We start from the raw sequence: 17,500 nt of genomic DNA on the forward strand, positions 1-17,500 counted from the left end.
TTGCCAACTGATTGAACAATGGATTCGGCTGAACAGTCGCTCGTCGCCTTAATTCCCGATATTTCCAAACAATCCCTTCGAAGGTATTGACCAACTTCCTCAATCTCATAGGAGGTATTTGCTATTCGCTCTTCCATGCTCATAAGACCTTTCTTGATGTTATTTACTTCGGAGTTGGTCTTACTCAAGTCTGTCCTCTGTTGATGAAGTTTTTCATTCGACTGCTTGATTTGTTTCAATAGATCGTCATACTTGTCCGAAAAAAGTTGAACTGATGCTCTTAATTCACTGAACTCAGTAGACATAGTCTCCAATTTAGAATGAAGCGGTTGAAGTTCCTTCTTTAGAAGGTCCTTTACCTGTCCAATTGTAGCCATAGTTATCTTAGCGCCGTAAGACGACAGAGCCCTCTCAAACGTGGCCGGACGCCATAACGACATATGCTAATATGCTCATGAAGCACCAAAACTATGTCGTTGTTCATAATTATTTCCACATATTGTAGACCTTTAGATTGGAGAACTACTACGACTATCAATCAATCTCGACCCCAGAGCTCTCCTTTTTTGCGTTTGTCTGCGCAGACGTTACATTCCAGGCACTGGTGACGAGATTGAACGACTGGTACGAGTTTAGAGTACTGAGCATGGGCATCAGGTTTTGATGTCGAGTCGCGTGTGTTCCTAACCAAAAAACTCGAACTCCAGTCTAAATGTCGCTATTTACTACGCTTCAATGATGTTGGTCAAAAGTACTGCAAACATAATTATAGAGTATGCAGGTTAACTGACTTACTCATACAATCCAGACTCCCTGATAGGACAGCACTTTCAAAAGTCCGTGATAACCACTTGTTATTTTCACATAGGTAAGACGGATTAACAAATAAACCAGTATATCCCGGGGGCTGTGGGTTAAAGAAATAGCCTTGATTGCAACGAAGCTGTAGGAAAATACCAAACCTAGATGCCGTTCCATTTTGGGGATCAGCTATTGTCGGGCAAGACGTTCCTGAAACGGAAAATACAGAGACCCAGGAGAATTAAAACGAGCGAATTTTGAATAAAGAGCTGTCATCCGAGCTTCAGCCGAGGTAGCTTATTCCAAAAGTGGCGAAAATTAGCCTTTATTGCCTCGTTGAAGGTCATGTATTCTTTTGAATGTAAATTAACTTAAAAACGAAATGGCAATGGTCAAATAAATGGACAAAAAACTGAGGTCGCTTCTTGTTTACGTTGTGCCCTCCAACTACATCTAAACCATTTATTAAAAGACCGAATAACTTTCGGCCAATGCCAAACTATAGCTAAGCGCCACTGATAGGGATGAAGGAAGACCTACAACGATGATAATGGTAGCTTTAGTCATGGGCTCCTGCTTTAGTCAAATGACGTTGAACGGGGAGCGTTAAAATTGCAGAATAGTGAGTTATCCAAAGGACATCGTGATTCGGCCTTTAAACCCTATTGTCCCTCGGTTCCTTCAACCTAGGGGAAAAATGTCCGATCGCACCGGGGGAGCGAGCAAATGTCATTATGAATGTCTTAAGATAGGTCATAGTCCTTTTTTAACTAACGCGTCCTTGGTGCGTAATTTATTATCGAAAGCTTGTCCCTATCTTTAAAAAAGAGCTAGAGTGCCATCTGTGGATAGCGGCAAATGTATCTGGGACCAATTAGCCAATATCAAAAATACCATAAGACTTTTTGTTCCTCCAAAATTTTGCATAAGCATTGTTTCCAGTTTCTCTTGGGACTGTTTTATAAGTTCAAAGAGAAAATAAAAACAATGCTTATGTAAAATTCTGGAGGGCAAAGAAAAATTGAGACAAACCTTAACAACATGGATTTGGCGTAAACGTTTTAAAAATACCTATTTCTTTTCTCATTTTATTCGTCAAAACTGAACAGAAATGTTAAGAATATTAGCTTATCTATAAGTTTATGAAGGGTAGAAGTGATCTGCAGAATTTAAAGCAATGGTCTCTTTAATTGAAACACCCAAAAATTCAGGCGGTATCAACGCGATTCGAACCCATGACCTCCGCAATGCCGGGGCAATGCTTTACCAACTGAGTCACAAAGCCACTCAGTCGGGAACACGTTAATTTGTTGGGCTCATGTGTGATCCCGTGAAAGGACTGACGAATGAAAGAAATGTCTATTTTGAAGTATGGGTCACAGACGAAAGGTAGAAGTCATCTTCGCACTTATCTGGACAAATTACGCACTTGTTGCCAGTGACGGTCAAACCATTACTTAAACTGTCTAGTTAAGTGCGAGGATCACTTGATCTACCTTTCGTCCATAACCCACAATTCAAATATGCATTTCTCTCACTATACGTTTACATAGAAAATTCTTAATTGCCGCCACTTTGATTTTCATAGTAAAAGAAGGATGCTTGCATTGTTTCGAAAGAGAAATTATTGAGTTTTAAAAAATAAGCATGCGTGATAGTTTTACAAGGGTATCACAGCTCTGGCTATTACAAGAAATCAACCTACCCTCTAAGGTCACGTTGAAGAGGCAATAGGCAACGTTACCGGCGGCGTCGGAAGCCTCGTATCGAACAATTAGTGTCCTGTATGCATCCATTAAGAAGCCTGGCTGACGGTTGGAAATAATATTAACCACTTTCACATTATCACTGAAAGTTGGTGGTGTCCAATACATGGCTTTTTGCAGTACGTTTGTAGTGTCTAACACATCCGAAGGGCAGCTTACTACTGAGGGCGGTGTCACGTCTGAAAAATTTGAATTGAAAAAAAATTAAAGCGACGTCATTTTTCTTTGACGGTGACTTGGACGTACTCGGAAAAGATCCGAGTTCTCTTTCGCAGGACCCGAACTTTTGACATTCCGATTACAAGTACGGGTTCTCCGGCTGCCACTGAGCTAAATAGGAGACTAGGGTCACGTGACAATAGGCCATTTCCTAATTCATGTCTGCCTTCTCTTCAAACCGAATCTAAGTGCGAAGTTTTTAAGATGGTAATTAGTTCTACTTTACACATGAATGAAAACTAATTTTTATAAGGAAAAACTTTGCACTTAGGCTCGCTTTAAGGAGGAGGCAGACCCGAACTTGCAAATGGCCTATTTCGCAACAAATCCAAAATTCTGGAATGTTCTTCCAAACTCCACGCGGCACTTAAAAAATTGGTTCATGTTATACCGAGCGTATATACAGCTATGATGCGCTCCGTTTGTTTCGAGTAAGAGTTGCTCGAAGTGCAGTGAAGAGCAGGCAATCATGGCCTCTCGACCGTTTTCCAAACTTCCGAAGCGTACCATTGCTCAGGTTGCAAATGCATCATCTGCAAAGCAAGAACGTTTGAATAGAGAGTTTTCACTAACGTGATGAGTAAACTTGTTTTTCCACCGCCGTTTCATTGTTTAGGTACACCAACATGGCCGCCGTGACGTCACAAGAAAACACTCTATATGTTATGAAGGGAAACTTACCTTTGAAGCCACGTCACTCACGTGCTTTTCGCACGAAACCTTAACCCTAGTTTAGGGTAGCGACGCAAACATAAGTCAGTTGGAGAAACCTACCGCAAAATCGATTGCGTTTTCATCACCAGAAATTGTTGTCAGGAAAACAGACACGAAATGACAACAAGTAAATGAACTAGCGTTTGTCGCTTGAGCTAGTGTTTGCGTCGCTTGTGAAGACAATCTTTTGACCAAAAAGGAAGTGCTAGTATGCCAAAAGAAGAAGAGTATTTCCGGTGCGGTTGATATTGTGGGAAGTTTGCCTTTGTTTTGCTATCGTTGGTCTTTCTTTTTGGACGACTCATTGCTTTCAGCCAAGTACGTCATAAACGCGGTCCTCGAGTTGATTATGAAGCACGTTCGCACTTCTCAAAATTCGTGCCATAATATGCATCGTCATTCGTTATACATTGTATCCCGAAAACGTGCCTTTTTTGTCTTCCGACTTAAAGCATTTTAGATTTACTTGGGAAGATGACCTTACCAATCACAGTGACATAGAAACTGCAGCTCTTCGATGTTCCGCTATCACCGATTCCTGTCCACGTGATACGATGCCTGCCAACAGGGAAAGGATAGTTCTCATTATAGTTGCTAGGCAAAACTGTAATGTTTTGCATGTTTGTGCGAGGAAGCTGCCATTTGAATCCAAGAACCACTGTTGACTTGTTTGCCCAAAGCTCTTCCTGTCTGTTGATTGGACAAGCGATCCACGGATCCGTGTAAACTGAAAACATTACAAACAATCCTTATTTTCCATTTTTGGTCATTTTTACTTCGCTCAGAGGCCAAGACAAACCAACAGAACTTTTCCAATTATAGTTACGTCCATCGCAAAATAAGAGGAAATATGGAAGGATTACATTACGTCACATCACGCCATGTTGTTGGAGCTAAATTTACAGCTACGAAAACATTCGGAGTGAAAAATATAAAAGGGTTGTTGAATTAGGTTATTGTGTGAGATTAATAGCGCTTGGTGGTTAATGACACTTGGATAAAACGATTCCTTAATATACTCACTGCTAAGATACTTGTGAAATCAGTTGCGTGATTGATGAGCTGAGTTGAAAATACTTGACGAGAGAGGACGATGAGTTAACGAGTTAACTCATAAGACAGATATGTAAGTGTAAGCTCCAAGAAAGGACTTCAGGGGCCCGTTTCTCGAAAGTCCCGAAACTTTACGGGCTACTTTCGGGTGTCACAATTCGGCCTCTGTATTTCAAGAACGGGGAGGATTTAAGTCGTCAAACTTACAACCCTTTAAAGTTCAAGATCAAAAGGCAGGAAACAACTAAGAATCTCAATCGTCATAAACTTGCACGCGCAATATTATCGGGGGGAGGGGGGGGGGGAACAGGCTACTATTCTGAACGAAAAAAGAGTAGAGACCTCGCTCGTTTATCGAACTTTGGGGCCTCAACTTTAAAAGGAGGCCAAGAGAGTGTCTGCTTACCTTCACTGCCCATCCCAAAAAAAAGAGCATAAAGCCCAGCCATCTGTCAACACTCATTATTTTTTACGGACAAGGAATATGAAAATAACTCAAAAGTCATGTCAAGGATTGTGGCAGTTTCAAACAGTTGTAAAGAGCGACGAAGCTAAATTCTTACCGCAATGTAACGCTACTGAGCAGCTGCTATGTTCACTGAAGTGCTACAAGGTGGTGGCTGTTGTTAAACGATTCTTACCTCTTACGCAGGACAATGGAGCGATATCAGTCCAACTTGTGTCGTTCTGACACGTGGTGTAGCGAGGACCGCTCAGTTCATATCCATCACCACAGTAGAAGACACATCGTGTGCCATATTCCACGTCTGCTTGAGAACACGATGCAGGGACGACGCTGACATCGCTGGGTGGAGACAAACGCGGGCAAACAACCGCTGTAGAGAGAAAGGTTAATTCATACAAATTGATAGTAACATCTGTAGTCCTGAAAGAAGCGTCTTTGTGATAGAAAAAAGGAGTAGATTGCATGCACTGCTAACCTCGATTTCTGGCACCGTACTATAAGGTAACGCTCCTTTTTAAAACCAACAACAGCGACGCCAATAATACAATACAATAATACAATACATACTTAATTGACCGCTCCCCATAGGGGCTTTTCAGGGCCAATGAAACAATCAACGAAACAACAGAACACAACAACAACTACTGTTAAGAATCCCAACTGGCCGGAGGCAAACCAGTTGGCTATTTACAAGTGCAGCTGGGAAGTTGAACCAGGGAATACCAGGAACAAATTCAGCGAGTGGTCAGAGCGGGTCTTGAACCCGGGAGCTCCGGATCTCAAGGCAAGCGCCCTAACCACTGGGCCACACTGCCACACTAATCTCGAAATGATAAGTTAAATGGAGCAAAAATAACGGTTCTCCATTTCTTGCACGTACCTTTTACATTCTGGAATATTAATTTGACGTTCTCGCCCTGATAACGAGACATTCAGGAACAAAAACGGGAGGAACGGTGAACGGGAACTACCGTACAGTGTTGAAACTGGGAGATTTGACGATGTGAGCTCCCGTTTTACATGAAGCTTGACATTGGGTAGTTTCAAGTTCCAGGCAAGGATGCGACAAATTTCATGCAGCCGACCGTTCGCCGTTTCCCGTAAACTAGATGCTGAATCTCTCAGATAAATCTGGCTAATCCTGACTCTCGACTCTTCTGAGCATTTTTGAAAATATGGATGAAGTGTGGTTGTCACCGACAACAATCGAACTTTGCGACAAACTACGTCCCTAACAAGTGAAATACTACGATCGTCGTCGCTTTGAGTCCTTACAGCCCGCAGTTCGAAAGATATGTTTTATTTATTCAGTTTACAATCATTAAATCACCTCGAACTGGATATAGGGAGTACGAACTCGGAACTGACCAGTTCCCATGCAAACGGCTTGATAGCTTAGTTGGTGCAGTGTACCGCAAGCGCGTCCGTGGGCTGGGGATTTCCTCAGTCTTCCTTTGCAACTACTTAAACGCCCGGGGAAACTGTTTTAACATTTGCTTCAACATCCGTTCGATATTGCTGAATTATGTTGAACGATGTTGACTGCTGGGGTAGGCGAACAGTTTCAACATCGATTCAATATGTTTCAACGCGCGGTTAAAAGTCGAGTCTGAACACGAGTGAATATTAATGGTGTTTCTAGTACGAAAAAAAAAAACGAAACATGTATGGGAGACTTAGCTGGTAAAAGCTATTCTCTTGTAATTTAAATTTTGCCAACCTCAGAACAAAAGAATCCTTTGTTTCGACAGCCAATAGATGTCTGGTTGGTACATTAATGACAATAGGTGACGTAGCGGTGAGTATCGCTATAATACAGAGAGCGGGGCGGAATGTGGAGAGAACCAATCACCATTCAGCGAAATTTGACTATTTCTAAAAAAGCCTTTTCCCGGCAGGACACCTGCCCTTCAGCCCATTCTTCCCTTCATTCGCAGTACGAGTCCATCGTATAAGATTTATAAGAGACGGCTAGAAGTTTGTTTACTTTGTTTTCCAATCAACGACAAAGAACTTCTTACGTCTACAATGAGGCACGTTTCCATTCCACAATCCATCCATCTGACATTGGAGTGAAGGATCTCCGCCGCTCACATAGTGGCCAGAAACGCAACCATAGGTGCAAATAGTGTTACGTCTGATGTTTGCTCGGTCGTCAGTGCAAGTTGCAGGGGTGATGTGACCGCGGAAAGGAGCTTCCAGAGCAGGACAATAGATTTCTAACATACGAAAGAAAGAAAGCAGATTACCAACACTACCAGGAAAACCCTTCATAACACGACCACCGAATCCTAAGCCAATTTATCTGGCGACAAAATACGGCCTATAAACTCATCCGACTGTAACAACTTGTCATTGCGTGATGGCGCCTTAAGATAAACGCAATTTTCTTTGCAATCGAACTTGCCTGCTGTCTATGCACTCGACACCTGAAATATTCTTTCGTTTCTATTGTATCTATAAATAAGATCACTTCAGTATGATGTACACGAAAAAATTACTCAGTTCTGATTGGGTTAAAAAGAGTGCAGGTCTCGTGTAACACGAATGCAGATTTGTAACACGAGTGCAAATTACAAGTACAAGTTTCCAACTTTACAGTTTAATAATTTTTGAACGTTCGTCTTGTAAAACTTGAATTTGACAAACGCTGTAATCTGTTTCAACCGGTCAGATGAATGAACTTTATAGAAAATTAAAGCGCGCGCTATTAAAATTTCACTTGTTTTTGTACATTAGTAATACGTAATCACATGAATTCTCCTGAAGTTTTCGAGGTTAGAAATTGCACTCACCTTACAGGATTGAGCAAGTTTGATGGTCTAAAAAAATTACTCTTATTTAGTTACTCCAAATTGAACTCGAAATCATGTAATTACCTATCCTAAAATTCACGTAACACGAGAGCGTCTCTCTATCTGTAACCATTATTTTTCTCACTCTCGTAGTCAAAAGGTACTTTTACACCTACCCTCACAAGCCTTGTCATCTTCCATAAGTCGGTATCCGACATTACAGGAGCAATAGTATCCTCCTTCAAAGTTCGAACAATTCTGTTCACAGTCACCATAGTTCAGTTCAGTGCATTCATCGACGTCTGAAGAGAAGACGAAAATCCGATTCAGTGTACCAAGGGCACGAAGCCTAAATTTTACAGTATAAAATGTCTGACCAGGGTGTTGATTGGAATGATGAATGCGCGCTACTCTTCCTATCAAACCTTCGTTTGTAGTCAACTAGTAAAAGCCAAACTGTGGTCGAAGACAACCAGTCAAGTGTAGCGTGAAAATTATGAAAGCCAACCTTGAATGCATTTTTTTTGTTTCAAAGCACGCAATCTTTGACCAAAACATTGACAAGAGCCACCTTAAATAATGGATGTCGCCTGAAATGGGGTTCGTTTAAGGGCCGTTTTGAGGCAGTTTATTGTGAGAATATTTGAGGTTTTTAGCTGTATATAACAAGCAGCGTTGCGATGGGAACGAACGAACCCTACCTTCACATCCCCTTGAATCACTTTTAAGTTTGTAGCCTGCTCTGCAATCACAGTTGAAGCTTCCACCGGTGTTGTTACACACATGTTCACATCCAGCGTTATTCAAGTTACATTCGTTGAAATCTGAAAGAACAGGCAGTTGAATGAATATCTTTGAGGATAAAATAATGTTTGTTAATGAAGGTGATGTAAATTGAAAGCGCTCCGAAAAACATAAAATTCAACCGGCAGATTGACCGTCACTCTTTAGCTAAAGCTATTTTAAATTCATACTTAACGGGGATAATTTCTAAACTAGTGGTAATCATGGATTAGTATAAGGTGCGTTCGAGATCTAGTAATAGAATATATTTTTAATTACACTGATTGCCCAGGAATATTCAGAGTATGTGGACTTGTGTGGTGCTTTCAGGCAGAGTTATAAGGCACTCGTATGAAATCGACGCGCAAGTGGTCAACCAGTCCAAGACCAAGCGCACGAAGAACGATGAACCAATCATAATTCAATGTAACTTGCTCAAAGCTCACGGGGAAATACGCAGGTACAAGTCATAATTGTTTTTGGTTTTGCTTCTCATTGGTTGAAAAAGTGAAGCGCGAGATTTCAAAGCCAATCGCCTGGCAAAGAAATGACACTGTGATCATTTTCAAGACTGAACCTCCATACAGTTCAGAATTTTTAGGTAGGTGCCATAAGCGTCGTTATATTTCTGCTCCAATAAACATTAAGGACCTTATGCATTGACAGGATAAAGAAAAACTATTAAGTTTGACTAAAGAATTGGAACAAAATCCGCTAAATGAGGTTTTATCAAGGTAAAAACACTAGGACCGTAACTTACGTCGCAAGAGATGCCTCTACATCAAATTAACACAAAACGCTTAGAGAGCACATTTGTAAATTGACGTGTTTTCAACTATAACATTTTATGATTGTTAATTACCAACTGCTACAGCTTTCATTGTACTCGTACCTTGCACTAATAGTTTTCCTTTTTTAGTTACGTCCATTTCATTTTGTATTATCGTATTTTTACGTGTAACAAAATATGTGTCATTTATCTTATGCGGAATAAAGACGATTATTATAATTGAACTTTATTTAAGTATCAACTGTAATTATCGCTGGCGCATTAATTGGGAACATTGTGCAGAAATCGTTTGGTTTTTGAGGAGTGGGACAACCGTAATACCCAGAGAAAAACCTCTCGAAGTCAAGAAGAGAACCATCGAACTCAACCCACGAGTGACGACAAGTCTGGGAATCGAACCCCAGCCATACTGATGGGAAGCGACGGCTCTTACCAATGTGCCATCATTAGCTCTTGTTTGCATGTAGTTGCATGTAAAGAAGTTTGATAAGAAATATTTTAAACCCACCCGATTTCAAGCGACCGATTCGGACTTGTTGCTAGCCGTTGAATCTATGAATAAACTGATCTCTTAATTCTTGATAGAACCTTCCTTTCATTTTCAAGTTATTCCCCTTTTTCAGTACTGTCAAGCGAAACCTTGGTTTGACGCTAATTTATGATAATGTGGAATTTAGAAAATGGCTGAGGGCCAAAAAGTGCATTTTTACCTTCGCAATCTGTTTCACTATTCTCCTTAAGTTCGTATCCCTGTTTACATGCGCAGTGGTAACTTCCGAGTGTGTTGATACAGACGCCATTCACAATATCACAGCCTCCATAGTTGACCTGGCATTCATCCTTGTCTGGAAATTAAAACCGAACAAAGTCACGAAACAGCTACGACTGGGAATAAATTCAGGCTAATCTCCCAAACACTATTTAAGTCTAGCTGAATCGAACCAATGTATGTACTCAAACGCTACGGGTTTATTTAAGATTCATGGATTAAATTAAGAAACTACAGCGGCTGCGTCTGAGGCACAGAATATACTACTGCTTTTCGTGCGGCAAGCAAATTAGTACATTTCTTTGCCGCATTCTGAAAAACAACACCGTGAAATAGCATGAGCATACAACTGTAAATCGTTTATTCGCACTCTTTTCACGTCAAAACCATGTCTACCAATCCAGTCATATATAGTTTCATTTCTCCTACAGAACATTCGTTTTGGTATATCTCGTCCTTATCGTTGTGTCTAAACGAATAGTGATCAGTTTCCTTGTAGAAATCTACATAAGGTTCAACATGTAAAAAAGTAACATCTGCCAACAATCGCCATTTTCCAGTGATAACAAATTTAATTTCTTTAAGCGGCCTGTAGAGCAGTCCTCAGTCTTTAAGATAGCTTTAGTTGCCCTTTTTTAACCTTCTCCAACTTACAAATAAATAAATAAATAAATAAATAAATAAATAAATAAATAAATAAAATGAAGACTTCAAGAAAATCGTGATGATTAGTGATGACTTATACTTCGAGAACTACAATATACTTCGAGAACTACAATGCCATTGTAGTTACAACGCAAAATATTCTTAGCTTGTGTCTCTGGGCTTCCAATTCCACGTGCATGTGCAGGTTAATAACACAAGGAATAATGCGCTAGGAATTCTCAGATCTAAACTACGGAGTCAAAATTTGGACTGTCGAGTGTCACGCAAGAGAGATACTACATGCGCAAAAAAATGTCATGATCACCCTGTGGTCATGGATAACTAACCATTCCCGAACAAGTGCTTAGGTTTAAATAGTGCAGATGCAGTCCCTAACGCTAGAAATAACATACTTAGCGCGCATAGAACGACTGGTTTTCGTCTGCTTTTTTGGCGCTAGAGTTGTCTGCAATGTGTTTGACTTTGTAATAAAGTGTCCCACTTGACCGATCAATTTCAGCCGCAACCTTTATCGGAGGTTGAAACTTATGGCCATTCTCGTTAAACTTATGTGTTCGAGAATGATTAAAAAGTCATTACCACAAGGAGTTCTTGGAGTATTGTGATTGGTACAGTACCTGTCCATTGCAAATCAGATAACAACTCTTATGAGAGTTACATTTTCATAAGCACAACTACAGGCACTTAAAAGAATATACAGATTTATTTAACTTACCAATACAGGTTTTCCCATCATAAGCGAGAACGAAACCAGGCCAGCATCCGCACTTGACCTGGAGATTGCACAAGTTATAGCAAACTTGTTCACATCCTCCGTTTTCAAGCTGGCACAGATCTGCCAAGGAGCCTAAATCACGAAAAAAGGGCTTATGAGAAGTGAAGATAACTGAATCTTTAAGCCCATTCATTTTTAAACAATTATGTTCACCTCACTCAGCATTGGTTGATGGTTAAGACAACGTGTTAAATAACGTTTTCCAAACGACAAAAGCCACACATTTGCTTTCACCTTGACTTATTTATACTTTTCTTCGAAATTCCCACGTTAAAAAAAAAAAATCAGTATCTCGTTTCCGTCAAAACAACAGCTTGTTTTCCTTTCTTTGCCTGCCGTGCTGCCTTTCAGATTAACTTTGATGAATATCATCCAGTTAACGTCGCAAGACATGAATTCGAAGACTTCGGGAGGATACAATCGCGCCGTGCAACAACGAGAATAGTTGATCATAATTGTATTTCACCACAATAAATACCACCACACTTTCTAAGACATTACGAGAGACCAACTTAGGAAACAATCCGGAGGTTTTTTTGTGCTGAAAGCAAATTTCCTCCACAAAAGACGCTATTCCTTCCGGCCTTCAGTGCGTAGGAGTAACGACCTCTGGCCGCCTTCGATTACATGCACATATTTCTGAGACTTAAGAGCTGGCCAGGCCCCAGTTGTTCAAACGATGGATAGTGCTATCCGCCGGATAAATCACTATCCACTGGATAACTCAATTGGTTTTGCTACTGTTTATCCGCTGGATAGTGATTTATCGGGTGGATAGCGCTATCCATCTTTTGAACAACTGGGGCCAGATCTAGTCTTTTTAGGTGCTGAGCGAAAGACGCTCTCCTTTAGATACGAGAATATTTAACAATCATTCCATGAGCGCGCGTTGGATATGAGATGGTAAATAGCCTACGAGGCGCGTAGCGCCGAGTTGGCTGTAACCAGTCTCATATCCAACAAGCGCGAATTGAATAATCGTTATATTAAATTCCTTAAACTCTAGAAGTTTGGAAGTACGAAATACGAGCGAAAAAAGGGAGAAAATCTTAACGAAATCGAAAAAACCTGATGAATATGCGATGTTGTGTAATACCTTGTGGTCAGACAGACGCACGCTCATCACAAAAACATTTCTTACCTTTTCGCGTACTTCTAAGCTTCGAAATTGATCCAAACTTTCCACAAAAACGTTTTTCTTTTGCTTTATACCAACATTACTGGCGTAATTTTTTTTAGTTTAGCAACGCTAAGCGCAATCATTTATCATATAAGGTCAAACTAAGGTGAATGAGCTGATAACTGAGATTGAGTGAACCAATCAGAGCACGCGAAATGCATTATCCGAGGTTGTGAATTTAATAATAAAGGATATAACACAAGTTGCCTTTTCTTGACTTTGCATGACCTCATGCACTCCTTACCTACTCTCGAGTAAACCATTACTTCACACATGGTAAGAAACCCTTCACCAAACATTTGCACTGAAACGTATCTTCCCGGGATGGGTGGATCGCATGAAAGTTGCAAAGCCGCTCCCTGGCCTACTGATGTCACTCGGTCAGAACATGTGGGGTTCTGCAGGTTATCGGTGTTGACACCAATTCTCACGTCAAAATTCTTCAGCCTCTCGTAGTAGTCAAACCGATTTATGACGGTGACGTCTGCCAAGGTGAAATAACAACAACTTTATTCGTACCCAAAAACTTGCATGTGATCACATGTGAATACAGGCTGCCCGCAATAGCCATAGAGGGGCTAAAAGGATAGGGCAGCCATACTTAAGTGATTAATTTTGAGTATCACACACTTACACCACACACCTAAACAAAACATAAAGTGAAAAAATAAAATAAAATAGCAAGAAGAATAACCGCAAAAGAAACCTAAGAATGTCAGAAGTAGACAGCGGAATGCAATGTTGATAAATTCTTCAACTAGTATATTTCAAGAACAGCCGACTTTAGCTTTTCCTTGAAACGTTTCAAAAGGAATCAGGAACTTGTGATCTCATCATTTATGTTGTTCCACAATCGAGCACTCTGAGACTTTCAGTTCACCCCGTGAAAATTCCATAATTTGTTCTGGCTTTTAGAATAGCATAAGTCATTCTGCAGGACAACCTACTGTTACAGCTCTGTATGTTCCTAACAGGATTAAAAAAGGGATCGAAAGCTGGAGGTAGATTTTATGCATTTAAAAAGGAATTTTATCTGCAAAAAAGAAATTTTCAAAGTTAAGGTCAAATACATAACCTCGCATGGTTTGATATCACCGGAAACTGTACATAGGCTAACCTCGTGCCAGGTTTGTGACCGTAGTTCAACCGAAATGTTGTGCTGCGGTGCTTTCAAGTCTTGTTTTTTTTCTTTACATTTCATAATCGCCACACAAGTAATGAACAAATAAACGCTATACATTTGTTAGTCTATTAGTCGTTTTAACTTCTTGACTTTGAATGTTGGATAGTATTTGCTAGCAAACAAGTACTTTGAGGGAATTGGTGCGAAAGCATTTGTAGTTTCCAGTTCAGTTCCTTAAGGTATGCTCCAAATATGACAGAGAAATCGAAGATGCCAACCTTGTTATCAATTTTTCGAGTGACTCTTATTGACTTTATGCAGTCTGTTTCCATCGTCGACGACCGAGTTGCGTGAGAAGACAAAGAAGAGACCACTAGAAAACGACGAGGGACGGATCCGATTCTTATATTTCGGGCGTCGGGATTAAGACTCGGACCCGTCCGTCGTCCTGGAATCTAGGATTTGCCGAGGAAATCATGAATTAAATCTTGGAAATCTGTTGTTTCGCCTTATGATAGACTGTTATCTTTAGCAATCTGCTTGCTTTTATATTTAATTTGTGAAAGCCACTTTATGCACTAAACTGTTTAATTTTTTGAAGGCAAAGGATGTACGTGAAGCATTCATCCGAGATAAGTGGAGATATGTCCAGGTTTGACCCTAATTAGATGCACGCGGATTTCAATAAGCGTCACGAAGTATCCCCTTGCTCTTCCAGCCAACTTCAACATCACTTGTGTCTCAGAATACAGACAATTTATGTCACAAAGTGTCCCCCAAATGCTGCTCTTTAAGTGAAGATTAACTGCTGCATTTACCCCAAGCTAAAAATAACGCTAACCTTTACCCTTTAAGGGCCAAGTCGCACTAGAGGACAAAACTGTTTACTTATGTCAAAAATCTGTCATCACAATGAAAAACCAAGTGCGACCGGTTTGTCCACCGAAGGACAAAATTTGGTCGCAGACGGACAAACTTCAAAGATGCCGTCGACTACCTCTGGAGCAGGCCAAACTGAAACAAATCTTAGAAAACAATAGCGAGGGTGTCTTGATTCGAAAATGATTTGACAGGTGATATGTAGCAGAGTCTCTATGCGATAGACTTCGCGGTAAAATTGATAACGTTCTCATTTCGCAACAACATGAATTCAGGCGCGGGCGACCAATATTTTCCGTACGAAATGGGGCAACAATTTCCTCAATATCCACCAGGATGGATCTATCCGATGCCTAGGCCTTACATATTTAACGATCGAGGAACTCCCAGCCCATCTCCGTCTACAACGAGTTCTGACTCGTAGCAAGAATCCTTTCAGTTCAGCGAAGACGGCTCAATGCCGTACATCTTCGTCAGCCGAGAACATTTTGAGACCCATGGTGTCGCGGTTTGTGGATGGACAGCATGGTGTGATGTTTTGTTCACATATTTTGTTCTCAAGTGCGACGGTATCTTTCCGGACAATTTTTTTTGTCACTGGCCGATTTCAAGTCAGATTTGTCCTGAACAAATCCGAAATTGCCCTCTAGTGCGACTTGGCCCTTAGTATTGTTGAAAATAGGTAGCAAATGCTTAGACTTAAAGGGACACTTTGTCTTGGATGTCAAAATTGGGCGTGCATCTAATTAGGGTCAAACCTGGACATAAGTGCTTGTTCACTGAAAAAATGAAGGAGGACTGCATGAAAGTATGGAGTTCAAGTTGATTCCTCCGAAAGATTGCCACCCTCTCTACACTTTTACCTCCATCCAACAGCTGTAACGGGAAACAAAAAAGAAAATCTGTTCTTAGATACATGCTTCTTACACACCTGTTACAATGTACTCTCTTCCAAGATCAACTCTCCACCATGGATTGGTCTCTTTCCTAGTGTGTGTACAAGATTTGCTGCTGTAGTAAGGGCCAAGGTTCTCGTCCACAGCTCGACTGCTAAAGCCATTGTAATCTGTACTTGATTGCACTGTTGATTTCTTGTAAGCAAGATCTGCAAAAGTAGGAAGAAGAGACTGTTTTTTAATCCATGCAGAGTAGACTCTTTATTTCCAAGACCTTGTCTTGGTTGGCGACCCTATCCTCGTGAGTTGATGAAGACTTAAGTATGAGACAACCCAGAACGCATCCCGTTAGAATATCTTAATCGCCTTTTTCAATCGCCGATCGGCAAGTTATATAACTTGAAAAAATTCTGGCATATAGTGGGGTTAAGGCAGCGGGGTGGGGGCAGAGTATAAGGGCACCTTTGATTCAGACAATTTGAATCCCTTCATCTATTTTGAACCCATTTGCTACGGGAATCGGATGTGAATGCTCTTAGGATAAAGAAGTACACAATGGCTTAATTGATATATTCGAATTTAACTCTTAGACTAAAATCATTACCATTACGATCTAAGGCATTAAGGCGCTGTTTACATGACAGAACTCATCCCGGGACGAGTTTCACTTCGGTGTCTGGTCATTTGGCTTTTGGTGTTTACGTGATCCCGGGGTGACATTTGCTCATCCCGGTCTTCAGCTCCGGGACGAAATTTCACCCGGGATCAAAAATCTATGTAAACACTTGATTCTTTTCTGTCCCGGGCCGAAAGGACATTTTTCTATGCCTCCCTACGTATCACCAGCGGTGAATGATCATACTGTGCATGTCAGTTTACGGCAAGGACGGCGATTTTGTAATGAACAGATTTACCGCCATGAACTCATCCCGGGATGAAACTCACCCCGGGTCTCATGTAAACGCAGCCTAAGTAACAAAGTCTTTCTTTTATTCCCTAAACCATCGAGATTATATGCCTATCGAAATTCGTGTGTCTCAGACGATTACTTGCACTGATGGGAGACAGTCACATAATGTTGCGAGGTATGCTCCACGGAATAGGTCTCACGGCAAAACATTCAGAAAATTCCCTGCAGCGTGACAAGCGGTGTTGCAGAAAAAAATTAAGTTCTGCGATAAAAGACCTTAACGAAATAAAGGCAATATTTAATTCGTTCCCTCTAATAGGCTCAATTGATCATAGTTCCTTTTCTCTTTGCTAGTACATAGATGACTCATGAGGGCAATGTGAATGAACTTACTACATTGAGCAACTGAGCAAAAAGAAAAGAGAGTGACTCAAAATGAAGTCTGTATGACTTACTCTTGTCATACTTGGAACAAATACTAGCTGCAATCTCGTTCACCACCTCAAACCTCTGATCAACTCTTGCCTGATCAAAATAGGTACATTTTTCCAGATGGACATACGGATCAGCTGTAGGCATAAAGTGAAATATGGGTCACTGGAATGTTCGGAGACACGAACGATCAATAAAAAATATTACAATGAAAACCTCAAAGCCAAATCGTACTTGGTATGAAGTTGAATTTAAGATGTTCCTTGAATGTCAGTGATACGGCTGTGTTTTCGCAATCGCTGTGCAACACTATCTCATCGTTGTTTGCTGGTAACGTAACCTAACCAATAAAATTGATTTATCAGTGGTCTTTAATTTCATGGGGGAAGACTATGAACGATCTTACTTCACAGAGCAAATATTTTTTTAATGGAAGTAACCGCATGACTTAAGATTAAGGGTGCGTTCCATTGACCGTATTCT

General features: G+C 40.7%; 1 protein-coding gene across 2 annotated transcripts in view; it reads right to left on the minus strand.

Annotated features, from left to right (window-relative positions):
* Window positions 1-17,500, minus strand: part of LOC138002361 (uncharacterized) — a 97,216-nt gene that overhangs the window by 18,827 nt on the left and 60,889 nt on the right. For both annotated transcript variants that reach the window (XM_068848421.1, XM_068848423.1), the window contains 13 exons: window positions 17,252-17,357; window positions 17,041-17,154; window positions 15,711-15,884; window positions 13,022-13,261; window positions 11,538-11,669; window positions 10,098-10,232; window positions 8,516-8,638; window positions 7,991-8,116; window positions 7,041-7,238; window positions 5,195-5,389; window positions 3,985-4,227; window positions 2,507-2,746; window positions 796-1,011 (listed from right to left, as the gene is read on the minus strand). In XM_068848421.1, coding sequence (XP_068704522.1) covers window positions 796-1,011; window positions 2,507-2,746; window positions 3,985-4,227; window positions 5,195-5,389; window positions 7,041-7,238; window positions 7,991-8,116; window positions 8,516-8,638; window positions 10,098-10,232; window positions 11,538-11,669; window positions 13,022-13,261; window positions 15,711-15,884; window positions 17,041-17,154; window positions 17,252-17,357 — 2,242 coding nt within the window. The remainder of the gene's footprint in view (window positions 1-795; window positions 1,012-2,506; window positions 2,747-3,984; window positions 4,228-5,194; window positions 5,390-7,040; window positions 7,239-7,990; window positions 8,117-8,515; window positions 8,639-10,097; window positions 10,233-11,537; window positions 11,670-13,021; window positions 13,262-15,710; window positions 15,885-17,040; window positions 17,155-17,251; window positions 17,358-17,500) is intronic.

This window comes from Montipora foliosa, chromosome 1 (assembly GCF_036669935.1).
Source record: "Montipora foliosa isolate CH-2021 chromosome 1, ASM3666993v2, whole genome shotgun sequence".
Lineage (NCBI taxonomy): Eukaryota > Metazoa > Cnidaria > Anthozoa > Scleractinia > Acroporidae > Montipora > Montipora foliosa.